The 18,373-nt window shown below is 39.6% G+C and overlaps 1 protein-coding gene across 1 annotated transcript in view; it reads left to right on the forward strand.

Moving 5' to 3' along the window:
• The window catches only part of LOC134214450 (PI-PLC X domain-containing protein 1), a 28,203-nt gene extending 12,559 nt beyond the window's left edge, over window positions 1-15,644 (forward strand). Inside the window, exon 3 of the mRNA XM_062693818.1 lies at window positions 14,636-15,644. Within this exon, the coding sequence (XP_062549802.1) occupies window positions 14,636-15,624 (989 nt within the window). The 3' untranslated portion in view covers window positions 15,625-15,644. The remainder of the gene's footprint in view (window positions 1-14,635) is intronic.
• Window positions 15,645-18,373: the final 2,729 nt, after the last annotated feature.

Genomic DNA, 18,373 nt, shown 5'->3' on the forward strand with positions numbered 1-18,373 from the left:
TGAGTGCCTGTGTGAGTGTGAATGAGCGAGTATAGCAAGTACTGCATATTCCCCAGAAGTAATGCTGGGAGGCACTTCCTGGGGGAACTGATAGCGGAACCCAAAGTGAGTTTAGTCGGTATTACCTGCTACTGGTCGAGTCCGACACTCCGGTATACTTCAGTGTGGTAGCTTGGCAACTACTAAGCCCGTGTGCTGGATCGTACGTAAATGTATCCTCCCTTATAAAAAAGACGGGTCGAAAGCCAGAAATCATTGAAAGGGACTTTAATGCATGGGCGACAGAGTAGGGTAGTTCCTAATTTAAACTGGAAAGGGCAAACACTGCTAGAGGGGTCCACGACGTTAGGCATAATGTACATTAGGCATAACGGACGTTTGGCATAATTCTGCCTTCTTCATATCATAGGCTGTTCTTTGAGTTATTTTATGCCTAACGTCCATTATGCCTAACGTACATTATGCCTATCGTCCATTATGCCTAACGTCCATTATGCCTAACGTACATATGCCTAACGGGGACCCCTGCTAGAGGGACCTTCAGTAAAGCTATGGGTCTGGAGGAAAACACGGGAAGTCTAAGTGGTGATGACCTGGTTGCGGTTCTATCACAAGCATGCAGCGCTACCATGCCGAAGAATACACGAGCGTGGACTCAGCTCTTCACGCAACCTGCCTTAAAGCTAGAGAAAGATTGCAAGAGCTCGCTGTCCGGCTGCAACACATACCGTACCGTCCCCATTGGCGTAACTAGCCCCAATGCCTAGGGGGCATGTAGCCCCTTTATCTATTTCCCTACTATATATATTTTTTTTTTCAAAAAAAATATCGAACATTTTTTCATCTCATTAAGCTATCTTAGTGGTATGGTAATGTGATGAATATGGTCGAACCACCTAAGGGAATCACGGATCAATCACACACATCCATATTATCTTTCCTCAAGCACGTACTTTCTGTTGAAGCCCACAGTATTGAAGTGTGTTTGTTTACCAGCCGATGGTTGTACAACGTCTCAAACTGATAACGTATGACAATTGCGTCTAAGTGCAGTAGCGCTCGGCTTGGTCATGCACACTCCAGGGATTCTGACGGGAATCCTTCAAGCATACCGAAGGGAACCTCCAGGGATTCTGAAGGCCAGGGATTTCGACAGGAATATTCCATGTAGTCCGAAGGGAATGTTCCAGGGATTCCAAATCCTCCTGGGATGTCGACGGGAATCCTCCATGGATTTCAGCGGGAATATTCCAGGGATTCCAGTGAGAATCTTTTAGATATCCTCCATCCTCCTGGAATATTCCAGGAATTTGAACGAGAATGTCCCAGAGAATCCGACGGGAAGGTTTCAGGGATTTAAATGAGAATCTATTCCGAATAAAATTCTCTAGGAACTCCGACGGGAATGTTCCAGGAGCTCCAACGGGAATGTTCTAGAGATTCTGTCGGAAATCCTCCAGGAATTCAAACGTGAATGTTCAGAGATTTCGTAGGAAATGTTCCAGGGACGTAGAAGCAAATCATCGAAAGATTCCTAAGCAATCTGTCGAGAGATCCCGAAGCAAATATTCGAGGAACTCCGATTGAATCCTCCAGATATTCCGTAAATATCCCTCCAACGATTTCAAATGGAATCCTCCAGGAATGCAAATCGTTGAGGGATTTCGAAGAAAATCGTCGAATGATTCGGCAGCAATTCGTCGAGGGATTCCGAAGTAAAACGTGAGAGACTCCAAATTAAATATTGAAGGGATTCTGAAGCGTATCCCCTACAGATTCCCAAGGATATCCCTCAACTATACCGAAAGGAATCCAGTGTGAATTCGTCTGGATTCCGGTTGGAATAACTTGATGATTCTGAAAGGAATTCTTTAGAGATTCCAATAAGAGTTCTTCTCGGATTATGATGAGAATTCATCTCGGATTCTGATGAGAATCCTTTTCGGATGCTGATGGGAATTGTGGAGATTATCATGCTGATAGGCAAGTGGAAGTCTGCTGGAAAACTGCCACTCCAGTCCGTGATGATTGTCCACATGTCTTTGGCTGCTGGAAAAGTACCACGATTGCTTTGATTGATATTTTGGTGACTCTTCGTTGTTGTTCATGTGCCTTTTCATAATTAACACCAAGTGCAATTTCTCTGCCACATAGGAATCTTTCTCAGAAAAGAGAAACAAGATCATTTGTCTTCCACCATTTCATTATGATGGGGTGAATATAAGAGATAACTCTTTTGTCTTCAAACCTTTTCAGTAATGCATTATGCTATAAGATGAAAATTGATATTTGTGTAGCTCCAAATGGCCGGAGCGAATTGTTATGACGGCAGCTCTCCGTGGGTGCGTGTACACGCCACGGAAGTCTGACGAGAAGAGGGCGAGTCATGGCTTGCTGCGCACTGATCGACACGCTGAAGTGTTGATGTACAATCACACGCTGATGGTAATATACTCAAACCCCACATTTCCCTTCTTCTCTCATTAAAAAAAGCAAAAAAAATCCTCTTACATAGAACGCATTGATTTTTTTGAATGTTATTTGCGCGAGACGAAGATGAACATATTTCTTTTGAGAAACCGATGATTTCCTTGGAAAACTGAACTCTAAAATAAACTTGTATGATCATCGTGGTTTTCAATCGCAGAACAACGAAATGCAAGTGAATAGGTTGTGTCGTTAAAATGTTAAGCTAAATTGGTAATTGATCTAAAAAAAAACATTTTATATTATAGCAATAATCTAAATATCTTATTCCGCCCTGATTCCTATAAATTTGTAAAAAATATCAACAATGAGGTCATTATAGATAGTACCTTTGCTATGATTGTTAGAAGTGAAGCATAACAAAATTTAGTTTGGTGCCATTTTCGCACGTCACTAATGTTCCAAGATACACAAATTCTTCTACCACTTCAAATCTAGTTCAAATCCAATCCAAATCCAATTTAAATCCAATACAAATCCAATTAAAATCTAATCTAAATCCTATCCAAATCCAATCCAATCCACAATTCCAATTCCACATTCAATCCTAATCCGTTCCACATCCATTCCAAATTCACTGCAATCAAAATCTAATCCAAATCCGGTCCAAATCCAATCTAAATTCGTTCCAAATCCAAATCCAATCAAATGCATCAAATCCAAATCCAATCAAATGCAATTATAATCCAAATCTAAATCAAATCCAATCCAAATCTAACCAAAATCTAATCCAAATCCAATCCATATCCAATTCAAATCCATTCCAATAAAATCCAACCAAAATCTAATCCAAATCCGTTCGAGTTCCAAATCATTGCCAATCCATTCAAAGTAATATAATGATGGGATATGAAGCAATTCATAATGGTTTGTACAATCTAACGCGAATTTATTTTTTATCCAAATTCTAAAAGCCAATGTGGGAGGGTCGCAAGCAATATGTGATTCTGCTAGGTGGGTCGCATGTACAAGTAGTTTGGGAACATCTGGCCTAGGATATGATATTTATCTAAAACTTCGCATAGATATCATACTTAAATGGGATAGCATAAGTTTATTCCTAAATTTTAGACTTACGTTAACCAGTACTATTAGCCAATAACTCCAAACTTATGACTTTGTGAATGCTGGCATCGTTTTTTGAGCTTCATGAATGTTGGATATCTCATCCAACGGTAAATTCCGTTACGACTACTAAGTCAGCAAATTCCAAAAAAAACTTCAAGATAATATATCAAGCCTTCCAAACAACTTTGTAGCATATGATAGAACTCCATATCTCTCAGATTTCGATAGAACTAGCTTAACTGGTAGTCTCATGTACACTAAAGCTAAGTTATACATTTCAAACTAAATTTATTTTAACCAAAATAAATGTTTCCTTGGGATTTTCTAGATTGTCAAAAAAATTTCGACAGTCTCCCAGACACGCCATGTGGTATTTCATGAGCATGAGCATGATTGACCGCCCACGGTTGCTACTCCGTTATTGCCAGGTCAGCTGTAATTACACAGAGAACCAACAGATAAAGTTTGGGACTAACATCATCTTCAATGTGTAAGAACTGGTGACCCAAATATAAGCAATACCAGCGCCGGCCGTGTCCGAATGCAGGTCAATTGAGGAATAGGTAGGAAATTGTTGACGTGATACTCGCTTTGATAGAAGCCGACGAGTCATCTGCACTTCCACGAGAAATCACTGGGATGTTGGATATATGGGGTAGGGAGTGTGGCAGGGTTCGTTTTGGTAAACGGTCTGCCGTGTATAGCGTGTAGTTTGATTTAAAACAAACAATCGAACGAACGCTAATTATTTTAAATATCGACCGCACTACACAACTGGATGCGAACTAAATTTTCACTGTTTGTTTAACTTACTCACCCGCACAAAGCAGAACAAAATTTTTCGGTGACCGGCCGATCGTTTTGCTTTCCGCACAAAGCAAAACAAAATTACGACGACCGGCCGATCGCTCTGCTTACTGGAGAAACACGACTGGACAAGAAACAAATTTTCACTTTCTGATTAATTTACTCACCCGCACAATACAGAACAAAATTTCGGTAACCAGCCGATCGTTTTGCTTTCCGCACAAAGCAAAACAAAATTTCGACGACCGACTGATGCTCTGCTTACTGGAGAAACACGACTGGACTAGAAACAAATTTTCACTTTCTCGATTGTGTGGTCAAGTGTTTTCATGTTACTTACTTAGATACGAAAAAAAGACCAGCCTTCTTTCCACAGAGTAGATTCAAACGGTTGAGTTATAGAGTACATTCACGTACATTTCTATACATCTCATGATCCATTACGTCTGCCATCTATCTAATGTAGCCTCCGTATAATGAAATGCAATGTATGGTAAATAATTATATAAAATATGATAAAAACGAGGTGCAGTTATATAGTCTACTTTACTCTGAGTTCACACGCAGTAACTACAAGCAAAGCACTTTGAAAAATAATTGGTTACGCTATAAACAACAAAGCGTGCCTGCCAATCATATTAATAAATACGAAAATGAGATTATCAAAATGTTGCGTTTTGAACAGATGAAAATGTAAAAATATGAAACTATAAAAACATGTGAGAAAAATATAACAATATTACCAAATATGTTAAAAACTGCCTGCGAAATTTGATTTTAATTTGTCCAAGTTAATGTTTAGAAATAGGATTAGTGAATAATTTTATCTGTCTGTGCGACCTGTTCGCAGAGTAGTAGAAATAAATAAATAGAATAATCGGGATTTCCTTAGATGAACGGTAAGACGCACGGCCGCAAAAAAAAAAAACCATGCTGAGGGTTGCTGGGCTCAATTCCCGGTCCGATCCAGAAAATCCTCGACTTGGAAACCCTCTCGACCCCCCTGAGCACCAAATCATCATCGTGCCAACCTCATGATATACGAATGAAAAAATGCCTAGAAACCTCTCAGTTAACAAATGTGGAAGTGCCTAATGAACACTGCGAGGCGGCAATGTCCCAGTGGGGGATGTATTGCCAATAGGAAGATGTAAATGAAAATACATGGATAAATATAGAGTTTAGGATGACAGACAATTAACAAAGAAAATGAAAAATATATATGATTATATAAGTACGAGTAACTATATGGGTCTACAGTTAGGCCCGCGAACCAAATCGCAGATCTGTCCATCCGCAACTAACCAAGCTCTACAGGCGTAGGAAATGGGAAATTCGGTCTCGAATGGACCCCCAGGCATAGTCCATCCATTGCACCTGCCACACAAGATACACACTCATGCAATCAGGGCCGGATTTATGGGGGAGCCGTGGCCCCGGGCCCCCACAAATCTTATGTACCAAAACAAACCTTTTTTGTACATTTTGGGGCCCCCACATACCGTCGGCCCCGGGGCTCCCTTCCGGCTAAATCCGGCCCTACATGCAATTGTCGGGCATATGAAAGCAATCAATCAATAACCTTGGATACGCCATCGGAACACCGAGCTGAAAAACAAGCCAACCCTCAGTTGGAATGCAGAAGCAGAAGAAAATGAGTCCGAGGAAACTTTTGGCCACATTGGTTCATAATTTGATTATCCCTGAATAAAATTTTTAATAAAGTAGTGTGGAAAGCTAATGAGTATATCTCCTGTTGGAGCTAATAACCATCACGCAGTTTTCTATGGAATATCATTCACGAAAAAAGCCATAACAATAGTTGTATCCAAAACCATTCCAGCCATTCTATACAAAAAGCTATAATAAAACGAAAACGTATGAAAATGCATGAGGAATTAAGAAAAGAGATATTAAAATATTTTTATAAATACCTACATGGATAATATTCAATTTTGTGATAATTTTTGAGAATGATGAACGATGAGAAAGATGAAAATTTACAGGAAACGCTGTCAAATCTTATCATCTTTCTGAGTGACAACTAAATTGTTTAATAGAACTGTCTGTGTTTCGGGGCAAACTTGAAATAAGAGATTGTTTGTGATTGTTAGATCCCTTGATCGTAGTGAAATGAATCACAAACACATTTTGTCATAGTATGAACGGCGCTACTCTGCAGCAAACGGAATAAGGGAACTGCGGTCTATGTATATGCTATCTGAATGGAACATCCTCACCGGTTTGTTAGTTCAGTCCAGATTCGAATCCAAAAGCTCCTTCGTCACACAAACACTATAACCTCACTACACTTTAGTTTTCTTCCGCGGATTTCCATCTTTCAAATCCGCATAACAACGTGTTTCAAAAGTACAAGGAAAAAGATTTGCAAAAAAACGTGACAGCAAAAAACCAAACACGTCTATTCGCGTCAAGACTTACTGCGATCCTCCTCTCCCAGACACGCCATGTGGTATTTCAAACCACAAACCAGTGGTCTCCCATGCTTTGTGATTTTCCAAACCACAATCCATTTTCCAGCGGTCTTCCAGACACGCTTTGTGATTTTCCGAACCACAATCCATTTTCCAGCGGTCTTCCAGACGCACTTTGTGATTTTCCAAACCACAATCCATTTTCCAGCGGTCTTCCAGACATGCTTTGTGATTTTTCAAACCACAATCCATTTTCCAGCGGTCTTCCAGACACGCTTTGTGATTTTTCAAACCACAATCCATTTTCCAGCGGTCTTCCAGACGCGCTTTGTGATTTTCCAAACCACAATCCATTTTCCAGCGGTCTTCCAGACGCGCTTTGTGATTTTCCAAATCACAATCCATTTCCAACGGTCTTCCAGACGCGCTTTGTGGTTTTCCAAACCACAATCCATTTTCCAGCGGTCTTCCAGACACGCTTTGTGATTTTTCAAACCACAATCCATTTTCCAGCGGTCTTCCAGACGCGCTTTGTGATTTTTCAAACCACAATCCATTTTCCAGCGGTCTTCCAGACGCGCTTTGTGATTTTCCAAACCACAATCCATTTTGCAGCGTTCTTCCAGACGCGCTTTGTGGTAATACAAACCCATTGCCTTGTATTTTTTTAATCGTCAGATGTTTTAACACATTAGCACATTACCAATTGAATTCAACTCACCTTTTGAAATCAGCATCAGGATCCAACAAATAACCTGGCAGGATCGCCAAAATGTGTAGCTCCAAATGGCCGGAGCGAATTGTTATGACGGCAGCTCTCCGTGGGTGCGTGTACACGCCACGGAAGTCTGACGAGAAGAGGGCGAGTCATGGCTTGCTGCGCACTGATCGACACGCTGAAGTGTTGATGTACAATCACACGCTGATGGTAATATACTCAAACCCCACAATATTACTGCTACATAATTAACTTTTTAAATCCTACACGGAAGAAATAAACTACCCAATAGTGAGTGCAATTCACATCCGTACGGGAAGCCAAAATTGAGTAATTGGGGTCGAAGTAGTTTGCCTTTATTCCCATGTTAAAAAAGTACCCAACGGAAAATGTATTTACCCAACTGGAGGTTTAATTCACTCAATTTCGACCTCAGGCAATTAACTCAAAGTTGGCTTTCTGTTTTGAACTGGCATCGTTGGATTGTTTCGCTCTTTTGTTTTTGAAAACAGAAGAAAGAGTGTATGAAACAGAAAAAATAACTCAAAAGTTAGTTTAAAAAAAAACTCAACCTTGGTATTTTTTTGCCTTTCTCGTATACAAAGTATACGTAAAGGCTATATGTTCGCTCCAAAATCAAACTTTTTATAGAAGGTTCGGAGACCCATAGTGTTATATACCGATCGACTCAGCTCGACGAATCGAGGTGATGTCTGTGTGTGTATGTGTGTGTGTGTATGTGTGTGTATGTGCGCAAAAAATCTAGCCCACTTTTCAGGTACTTACCCTTAACGAATTTGATCGCAACAAGTTGCATCCGACGCAGAATCCTATCCCATTGTTTCCTATTGAAAATTGGCCGGATCGGACTATGGGCTCAGAAGTTATGGTCAAAATACTTTTTTTTAGATAACAACGAGTGGAAAAGTCTAGCCCATTTTTCAGGCACTTACCCTTAACCGATTTACTCGCAACAAGTTGCATTCGACGCAGAATCTTGTCCCATTGTTTCCTATTTAAAATTGGTCGGGTCGGAGTATGGGCTCAGAAGTTAAGGTCAAAATCTGGCTCACTTTTTTGGCACTTATCCTTTACCGATTATTTCGCAAAAGTAGCGTTCGACCGGGGATCCCGTCCCATTGTTTTCTATTGAGAACTGGGCAGACGGGATCAGAAACTATGGTCAAAATACATTTTTAAGCAAAAAAGGCTTGGAAAGTCAGGCCAACTTTTCAATCATTTTTCATCAACCGATTTGCGCGCAACAAATTGTGTTCGACGGGGAATCCTGTCCGATTGTTTTCCAAATTGGGACTCTGGGCTCGAAAGTTTTAGCCAATATATTTTTTGCCTTTCTCGTATACAAAGTAAAAAAAAAAACTTTTTTAAAAGAAGCCCAAGAACTAATTTTTTATTCGTAAAATGCATTTAAAAAATTCACTTGGTTTTGGGACACTAGGTCTTAATTTGTTTACTCACAACAAGTTGTATAGGACGGCGAATCCTGTTTCATGTTTTCATTAAGTTTCTGCCCATTGTTTTGTATTAAATTGACCATAAAAAATTTAGCCAGAATATTAGGTATTAAGAACTAACTTACTTTTCGAGCACGTTCAAAGAGAGATCTGAGTAGAAAAAGCCGCGTAGTCGATAGCAGTTCTATTCTGCTGTCAGGTTTGTTTTATATGAACATTAAAAAATGTATGTGGCTTCGTCGCTATTGAATTGGCATCGACAAATACAGATTAAGAATTGTCTCAAGTCACGCTTATTTTGGAACAGAAATATTCCATAAAGAGAGGGGGAGTAACTTCAATGTTCATAGAAATGAGCGTTTTTCAATTACGTTTATCTTAAATCATTCGATTAATACTCATAACTCATGTTCTATTTGATTACCGTGAATATAATTAAGAACTTGAAATCCAGAAATCGCTAGCTCGGTTGATGGAATTTTGAAACCCTTTGTACGACTAATTACACATATATCGGAGTAAGCTGCTCAATTGGTTTGTGAGTTAGGAGATGGCGAATTCTGCTTTAATCAGGGAAATTCAAAGTATCAAGTCTTCCAGTTAGTTTCCGGCGTAACTCACTTCTATCTACCACAAGCATTTCATGCGCAACCGAGAATAGGATTTGAGCTAATTTTGTCCGTAGTTTGAATTATCGTTAAACAAATAAATTTCATTATTATTGAGCGTTTGTGGTTTTGAGGGAAAGTTATCAGGTAATCAATTTTTTACTCTTTTACTATTATCTGATAATGATAAGGTACGTTCTAATAATAATGTAAATAGGATGTAGTTTGTCAAAAATCCTTGCTACATACGTTTGAACATTCTTGGTTTTCTAAAAGGTGACGCTTATAGTTTGGGTAGATTACAAGATGTTACACGACAACTTTGACATCAAGAGCCGCCTTATTATAGCTTTATCCTGATAAAGCTTGTAGTCGGAATAGGCTCTCAAAATGGTTTTAGCTACATTCTCAATATTTCGAAGATACGATTTGTTTTCAGATCTTGAGATCTTGGAACATGTGTAATTTGAATAGTTCTCTATTTTTGTTTTTAATTCTTTCAAAAATGGACGCATTCAGGCTTTTGATTGATTATTTGTTTACAATGTAACTTCATAAAAAATATTTTGCAATTTCTGATCATAATACCTGGTTTACAGTTAGCATTTGAGTGATGAAACGGACTACTTTTCCATTCTTCTTCTTCTTCTTATTGGCATTACATCCTCACACTGGGACAGAGCCGCCTCGCAGCTTTAGTCTTCATTAAGCACTTCCACAGTTATTAACTGCGAGGTTTCTAAGCCAGGTTACCATTTTTGCATTCGTATATCATGAGGCTAACACGATGATACTTTAATGCCCAGGGAAGTCGAGACAATTTCCAATCCGAAAATTGCCTAGACCGGCACCGGGAATCGAACCCAGCCACCCTCAGCATGGTCTTGTTTTGTAGCCGCGCATTTTACCGCACGGCTAAGGAGGGCCCCTTAACAACTACTTTTCCATACCAATGACATGTATGGGTGCTTTAATGAACATTATGCAACTCAAATGGGTTGCATAAAATCCATTATTTTCCATTATAGCAAAGGCTGGTTTTCCAAATAGCACTCATTTGGGTGCTATAATGGAAAACCAGCTTTAGAACAATAGAACATTAGAACAATAGGCCACATTTGGCTCAATTGGCTTGGGTGGGTGTTCAAACAGTGTATTCTCTGTGTCATGTAATAAATAAAATAATTTGGTGAGCATGACATCAAATTCTCCAAAGGCAGATTTATTTATCGCTCTATGGTCTGTCGAGCACCTAATGTGGCACGATAACATGGAATCTATTTGTTTTCTGCAGCAACACGATTTTTTGGCAAGATTGATCATGTGAAGCAAATAAAATTGTACCATTTTGGTACAGATTTATCATACTGGTGCTGAGAAAAATATCTTTTTGCAACTAGTTGCACAAACTACTATTTTCTTCTTTGCAATGAAACTGCCATAGCATCATCCCATGAATGAATATGTACAAGATACAGCGATGACTCGATTTTAACATGTTAAAATTTTTCTGTCCCTGATTTCATCTCCAATACAGATTTTATGACGGTTTTGATATGGTTTCTCCACGAGTCAAAACCATTAATTGCTTTATATTTGTTCTATTTGACCTCTCTAAAGAATTTTTCTCGACACATTTTATAAAGAGCGAGAAAGGCATCATCACCGCTAGGTGGATTAATCTGGGTTTTTTCTTCCGTGTAGGGGAGGTTTTTTTTTTCTAGAAAAGGCAAATCCTCCCTTAAGCCCCCTTATTTACGCTAATGATCGTCCTATCTTTCTAAGATGTTCAGACGTGACAGAAACGGTGGAGCAAATTTTGTTCACCTGGGGGTTAGCAGCAGAATAGAGTGCGATGTTGGAGGTGCGTAGAATGGACACTACCGCCTACAACATCGTCGGAAGAATGTGTCAGAACGCAGAGCAATGGAGAACTCCCCATTGGGGCAGGATAGATCCGCCGCCAGAGACTATCCAAGTAGTACGCGGTCAAGGAGAAAGCTAAATGCGAGGCTAAATGGCTCAACGATTTAGCTGGTAGCTGAATGGCTCAAGAGCATGGGAAGCCGGTTACTGGAAGTAGGCTAGATCCACCGCCGCGGACTAGTTGAGAGGCACGTAGCATGCGCAAGCACCTACTTCATGTAGTTGGGATTCCATTGAACCAGAAGCTATGGATCGACATCGGCACTCGTCCGGTCAGCCGTCCTTACTAGTGGTCGTCGGTTGCGGGTAGCTTCCGACGTCGGGAACTCGCCGTAAAGGCATTCGGTTTGTAAAAGGATCGTTTTACCATACCATAAAATGTGTCAAACAATAATTGTCCATACAGTGATGGGTCAGATATAAAACCATTTATAAAACATATTTAATTAATTAGAACAAAATTCACATTTGTTTCAAGAAAAAAGCACTATTTATGCTAATTTTTTAACTTCATGTTAATCATTCGTAAGTCCATTTTTTCTACAATTGCGGTCTGAATTGCTATTGCTGAATTGTTATTATTGAACAGCTCTGAATTTCTACAATTGCGCCTTCCAATTAATTTTGCCAGTTTTTGATTGTTTCCGGGGAGATCTCCAGCAACTTTTGTATGAGAACTTTCTTCAGTAGTTAAAGTTGAATCGTGTCAATTCGAACTTTTTGTTCAAGTACCCAATGGATTTTCAAGGGGGTTGATGTCTGGGCATTGAAGAGGATGGGGAAGCTTTGATTTGACATTGTACAGCAGCTACTCTTTGAAGAGGTTGAAAGAATGTTTTATTCCATTGTTTTTGACAATTTCAAAATTGAATCTATGACTCAATTTAACGGCGCTTCCTTTCGATCCGGTATGCTTCAAGATGTTCAAAAAAATGAAACGGCTCATACAACTATTGATAAGCGTTAGGTTTTGGGTGCCGTTGTGACTGAAATCACCCCAAACCATAACATGACCACCACTATGCTCCACAGCCGGACGCATTTTTTTTATCCAATACTGTAGTTGGTAGGCGCCATACCCTAACCAGTACATTTTCTCTCCTTCATTAAAATGATATTCTGCCAGAACTTTTGCAACTCATTAGGTTCTGCAGCGTCTGTACGTAAGCTCAATCTGGTGACAGATTATAGTACTTCTTGTTGGACTCAGGGGCAGTCAACCAAACACGAACTCGACTCTTATCGGAGTCCTCGTCGGAATCAGTGGAAAGTACTACTGAACTGTTAAAAAAGTTCATTTGACGAGGACCGAATGAATTCGTGACGTCATGCTGCAGAACCTAATTTTGAGCATACTCCAGTTGCTTGTCCATAAGATTAGTAGATATGAACATTGGATAGCTTCTTCAGCGAATTGCAACCACGATATCCATTACGTTCCGAATTGTTTGCGGACTGACCTTGGCGAGAGAAGTTTTCGGCAAACTCAGGGGCACATTACTTTGGGATTTTGCCCATCTTCATGGAGAATAATGCGCGTGTGACGGTCAGTAAACTTCTGCTTACGCCCAGTTCGGGAGCCGTTTCAAGTGGTTTTGTTCTTTGGAAGTTTTGTATCACGAAATTTACCGACGATTGCGACCGATCACCAATACTGGCTATTCCGAACTAGCTTTCACCACCAGTATTGATCAATTTTAGTGCTACTGTCGGGATTTTTGTGTGGAACAGCCATTCTCCTACAGAACGAGCACTTTCTAAAAAGTTTTATTAATCACTCTACAGTACTTGTAATCACTAGATAAACCTTCCTACAAACCTCTACATGCATACACGCAAAAAAAGCGTTCCCGAATTCGTGAACCAGCAAAAATACACCGTGATTTTATTCATGGATTCGGGAACACCAGTCACGTTTCTCAGAACGTTCCAGAAAACGTGACTGTGTTCTCGTATTCATGACTGTTGTTCACGGAAAAATACACCGTGAACTCGTTAGTTCACGAATTCATGAACGCTTTTTTTGCGTGTATACTCTAGGGTGAAAAGCATTTTATATTTTAATTAGCCCTTTTTCCGAACAGACGCTCGCGGACGTATGTACTATCTGAATTTGTTATTGGAATCACATCTTTAGGGGTAATTGATGAGTGAAGTCTCTTATCCTTTAATTTCGCATGACTACATACCTATTTAGAAGTACAGAAGTGCTTCATGTTGTATTTTGTAAAACCATCTTTCCTTTGTATAACATTGTTAAATAAAGCTTCTTTATTGCACAGAACACGAGCGAGATGACGGTTATGACCCAGAAATGGACACGTACCATACAGTTAAAGGACTGTTCAATGTTCGTTTATTCTTTTTTGCGAAAAGAAATAACTACATAGAACAATTAATGGAACAATATTAACAGAGAGTACCGTTTACAATTTTGAATGCATTCAACTGATTTATTCATCACCGCATCATTAATTCGCACTGAGTACACGTGTGCAAAAGTCGGCCACACAAAAAGTATCAGAATTATTAAAAACCATCAATGATGATGCGATAAAACAAACGTCAATTACGATACAGGCAGGTTTTATTTACTGTGGTGCAATTTTTAATTCATTTGATTTTTTTCATCCGCCACCCCACGACAGAGAACAATCAGAATATTTTTTTTGCTTCCGATGCACCCCTCAATAGGAGCCAATGAGTTTTTAATTAACTCCGATCCCACCATGTTGTGATTGCAGGTTTCTGCTGATTGTGTGGTTGAACTAACGGTCCATTGTTTGTTGTTTGGCTAAATGTTCCTGATTGGATTTAAAACAGAGTTTTTATCTATGTCGTTTTCATAGTCACATTAAAATTTAATTGAATTGGATGCAAATTATGCAAATTAAACAAACGGACAGGATGGTTCTAAATTTGCACCGTGGGAACTATCTGACTCAGACCAACCAACAACCGTTGGCGAGTAGCCGTGAATCACACCCGTGTCTGGCGGCGGACTCATCTAATTATAGTCGCACGTCACGGCAATCTTGTCCAATTAGCGATATGACTCAACCATCCACGACATGTGTTACTAACTGCCTTTCACGTCTTCTAATTTTCCAGATTTAATCTACAACCGCGAGTGGTTGGATCAGGCAGACATCACCACCAGCTGCTACGGGTACTATGCGTACTTCATCAACGCGAACGGCACCATACTGTCTGAGCACTGCATGAAACTTTACCCCACCTGGATGAACGATCTGCGGTCGCATGTGGGCGAATTCCGAATGCGAGAGCTGTTCATACCGGGGACGCACGACTCAGCCTCGTACAAGAAGAGCTCCAACTACCAGGAAAATATTGTCACAAAGTACTCACTCACGCAGGACGATGACATCCGGAAGCAGCTGTTGCAGGGAGTGCGATATATTGATCTCCGGGTGGGCTACTATCAGGTGTCCAATCCGCAGTTCTGGGCCAATCACGGAATAACCCGATTGCATCCCCTGAAACAGATCCTCGACCAGGTTCGGGAGTACGCTTTGGAAACCAACGAAATCATCATACTTGATGTGCAGGAGTTTCCGATTGGGTTTGGTAAACAGTTCGACGTCCACGATAAGCTAATTAACTTCCTAAACGAATCTCTTCACGATGTCATGGCGGATCCGTCCATTACCTGGTCCGGACGCCTGGCGGATATCTGGGCGGCAAATAAAACGGTAATTCTGTGTTACGACCACGAGTACGCCGTTCGATCGTACCCGCATGTGGTTTGGCGTTCGGTCGAACAGAAGTGGGGCGACGTGCAAAGTCTGGAACAGCTCAAGAGTTACCTGTTTAAGGTTCACGCGCGGCATTTCTACGGATACACGCACCGTCCAGTGGCGGATATGGCGGAGCTCACTCCGGACCCGTGGGGCGTTATTACCGATCGATTCGGTGGCCTGCGGAAGATGGCCGACTCCGTCAATCGCTTTGTTACCAAGTGGTACTTCGAAGAGTTGGGACCCACGGCCAACATCGTGGCAGTGGATTTCATTCGGGGTACCAACATCATCGACGCTGCCATATATTGGAATCAGAAGAGGGTTCCCAGGGGTAAATAAATCTGATCTATGAAAAGCCATATCGAGTACATGGGGGTGATATGAATAGAGAAAGTCTTTGACGGGCGAAGAGGGTTCAATTACCATTCTATAGTTGTCTGTTTATGCATTCATGATACCCAGCATAATGCCGGTTGGGATCCGAGCGATGAGGACGTGAGAGAGATTCAGCCTTTCCTTTTATGTGTGTGTCGGTGTTCGTGCGAAAGCATCTGATGCTGATATATCCACTACTGCTGGATTCTTTCCGTATCCTACGAAGCATACCTACACCTAGCAGTTAAAGTCAGCAGCAATGTTTCATATCGAGGGTGATTTATGGGTGGCTATTTTGCTTTTCTTACATTTGCGTTTACGTGGTGCGGGTGTACGTGAAGGAATGTCGGAAACAGAGCGTCTGGTGGGATGCAACTATGTTAGCTGACGTCCTTTCTGCTTTCTTCCACAATATACCTACTTACGATAAAGATGAGGTGGGCAATAAGGAGGAGGTGGAGGAGCGATGTTTACCATCAGGTGTTTTCGTCGGGTTTTCCGAGTGACAAATGGATTTGGGAGCCCCTTGCCGTTGTGTAGCAAAGTGTTTTTCTTCTGAGAAGGTATAAATTCTTGTGCATTTGGTCTCCATGGCATCACGTACCTACCCATTGCAATTTGTTTTATACTGAGTGTTTTTATGAGAATTTTCACAGAATTCAATAGTAAGCTATTCACATGTGTAAATTTGACTCAATAAAATGAGACTCGAAATAACCAAACTACTGCAAGAAGCACGTCGACTGTCAAGATGTTTATGATGGGAAATTTTGAGATAAGAATTTCCGATCTGATAATGATAATGAATTATTGAGATAAATCTTATCCAAGTACAAAAAAAATATCGAAATGCGAAATGAAATAGAACGGATGTGAATCATTTTTCATTTATTTGAAACAAAAATTAGTCTTGCTGGATTCCGTGAACGAAACGCAGTTTGATTGTTTAGCTGTTATTTTTTTTTTTAATATTAACCTACACCTAACCCTAACCTTAAGACCGTTACAAATATTTAATTAACATTTTGTCTTACTGGTCTCCGAAAGGTCAAGGGGGGGGGGGGGAAGTAAAAAAAGAAATATAAAAATGAAAGAAAATAAATAAAAACTCCTCGGATTTGTTGAAGAATGTTTTGAAAATCCTCAAAATGAGGATATGCCCCCTCAAAATATTATTTTTTGGCAAAAAAAAATCCGAGGTGGAGGGAGACAAAATAGTTTTTAAATATTTGTATCGGCCTAATTTCAGAATTTCACACGAAACGTTCATATAGATATTTTTGAAATAAAAAACCGAAGGATTCTAGTGAATGAAAAAAAAATACACCCAATATTTTTTACACGGTTGGTATTCTTTAGTTTCCCGGGTAACCTGATTTTTCACAGCATTTTAAATAGCATCTGCATTTTCTTTGTTTTTTTTTTGTGATTTTTTTCATGGGGTTAACTCATAGTTTCATCAACAGTAAAGGTCGTAATCAACTAAAACCCACCCGTTTAAAAAATAACCGGGTATTGGAACTGTGGAGTGGAATTCGGAATTTACAAAGGAAATGCTTTAGATTTTCTACTGGATTTTCCAAAAAATTCAAAAATTCATAAAAATCATCATGGAAAATATCCATGAAAAATCTCCAGAGTTTAAATAGGAAATACTTGAGAATCTCCATTGGAAATTCTTCTGTATTGCTTTTCCACAACTGGTCGGGTGTTTTTGCCAAACCGCACCAACCGGCGTTTTGACTGACTTGTGATATTTTGTTTGAAAAAGGAAAACGGAAATAATTTTTTATCAAATCATTTATGCCTTTGTTGTAGGATATCCTCAATTATGCACGTTTGAGAGATATCCGATGCAATTAGTCAAAATTTAAATATGTTAATCGAAATCTTGGCCAGAAAATGTGAAAATTTGTGTTAGCGCTTGGTGACATTTGGCAGAACCACGGCCAATTGAGGATCAACAATTTTATTGATCAATTGTTTTAATTTTTTTGATGATTCATAAGACCAATACTGCAAAACAGTTAGCATTGCTATCAAAGCGTAGGACTGCCAATCCGGATCCGACCAGAAATGCATAACAAAATTATAACTAGGGGAGTTATTTATTTCAGAAGAATATTGTAACAAAAATTGGTATAAATTTGGTTAATTAGTTGTTAAAATAACAAAATTCCCACTAACTGGTGACTTTATATCGACATTATAATAAACGTTGATACAATTATTTGTTACATAAACCAACAACAAAGGTAATTGCCTACCTGTTGGTGATCGGGTAATGCACCAATGCATTTCAAAATTTCAACTGAATTATATCAATGGTTGTTATTTGAAACAACATGTGTAATAATAAGATAACTTTACTAAAGTGTATCTATGACCAGTTTTATTTCATATCAAAATTATAGCAATATCAGTTATGATCATTTTTTCCGATATTGCCTACATTTTTCTTGTACACAGATATTGGTCGGAGGTAACCACCAGTATAACTTATCACGGCCATCATACATAGATAGAACAAAGTTAATTTCCTACATTATGGATAAGAATCGTTTGTAGCCATTTGTAGCGTACCGAATTTTTATCCAGATATTCGTCCGGATATTCCTCCATGAATTCCTCCGGATATTCCTCTAGGATTTTATCCGGATATTCATACAGTAGTTCTTCTGGATATGCCTCCAGGAGTTCCTTTGGATATTTC

The sequence above is a fragment of the Armigeres subalbatus genome, chromosome 2 (assembly GCF_024139115.2).
Source record: "Armigeres subalbatus isolate Guangzhou_Male chromosome 2, GZ_Asu_2, whole genome shotgun sequence".
In the NCBI taxonomy this organism is placed as follows: domain Eukaryota; kingdom Metazoa; phylum Arthropoda; class Insecta; order Diptera; family Culicidae; genus Armigeres; species Armigeres subalbatus.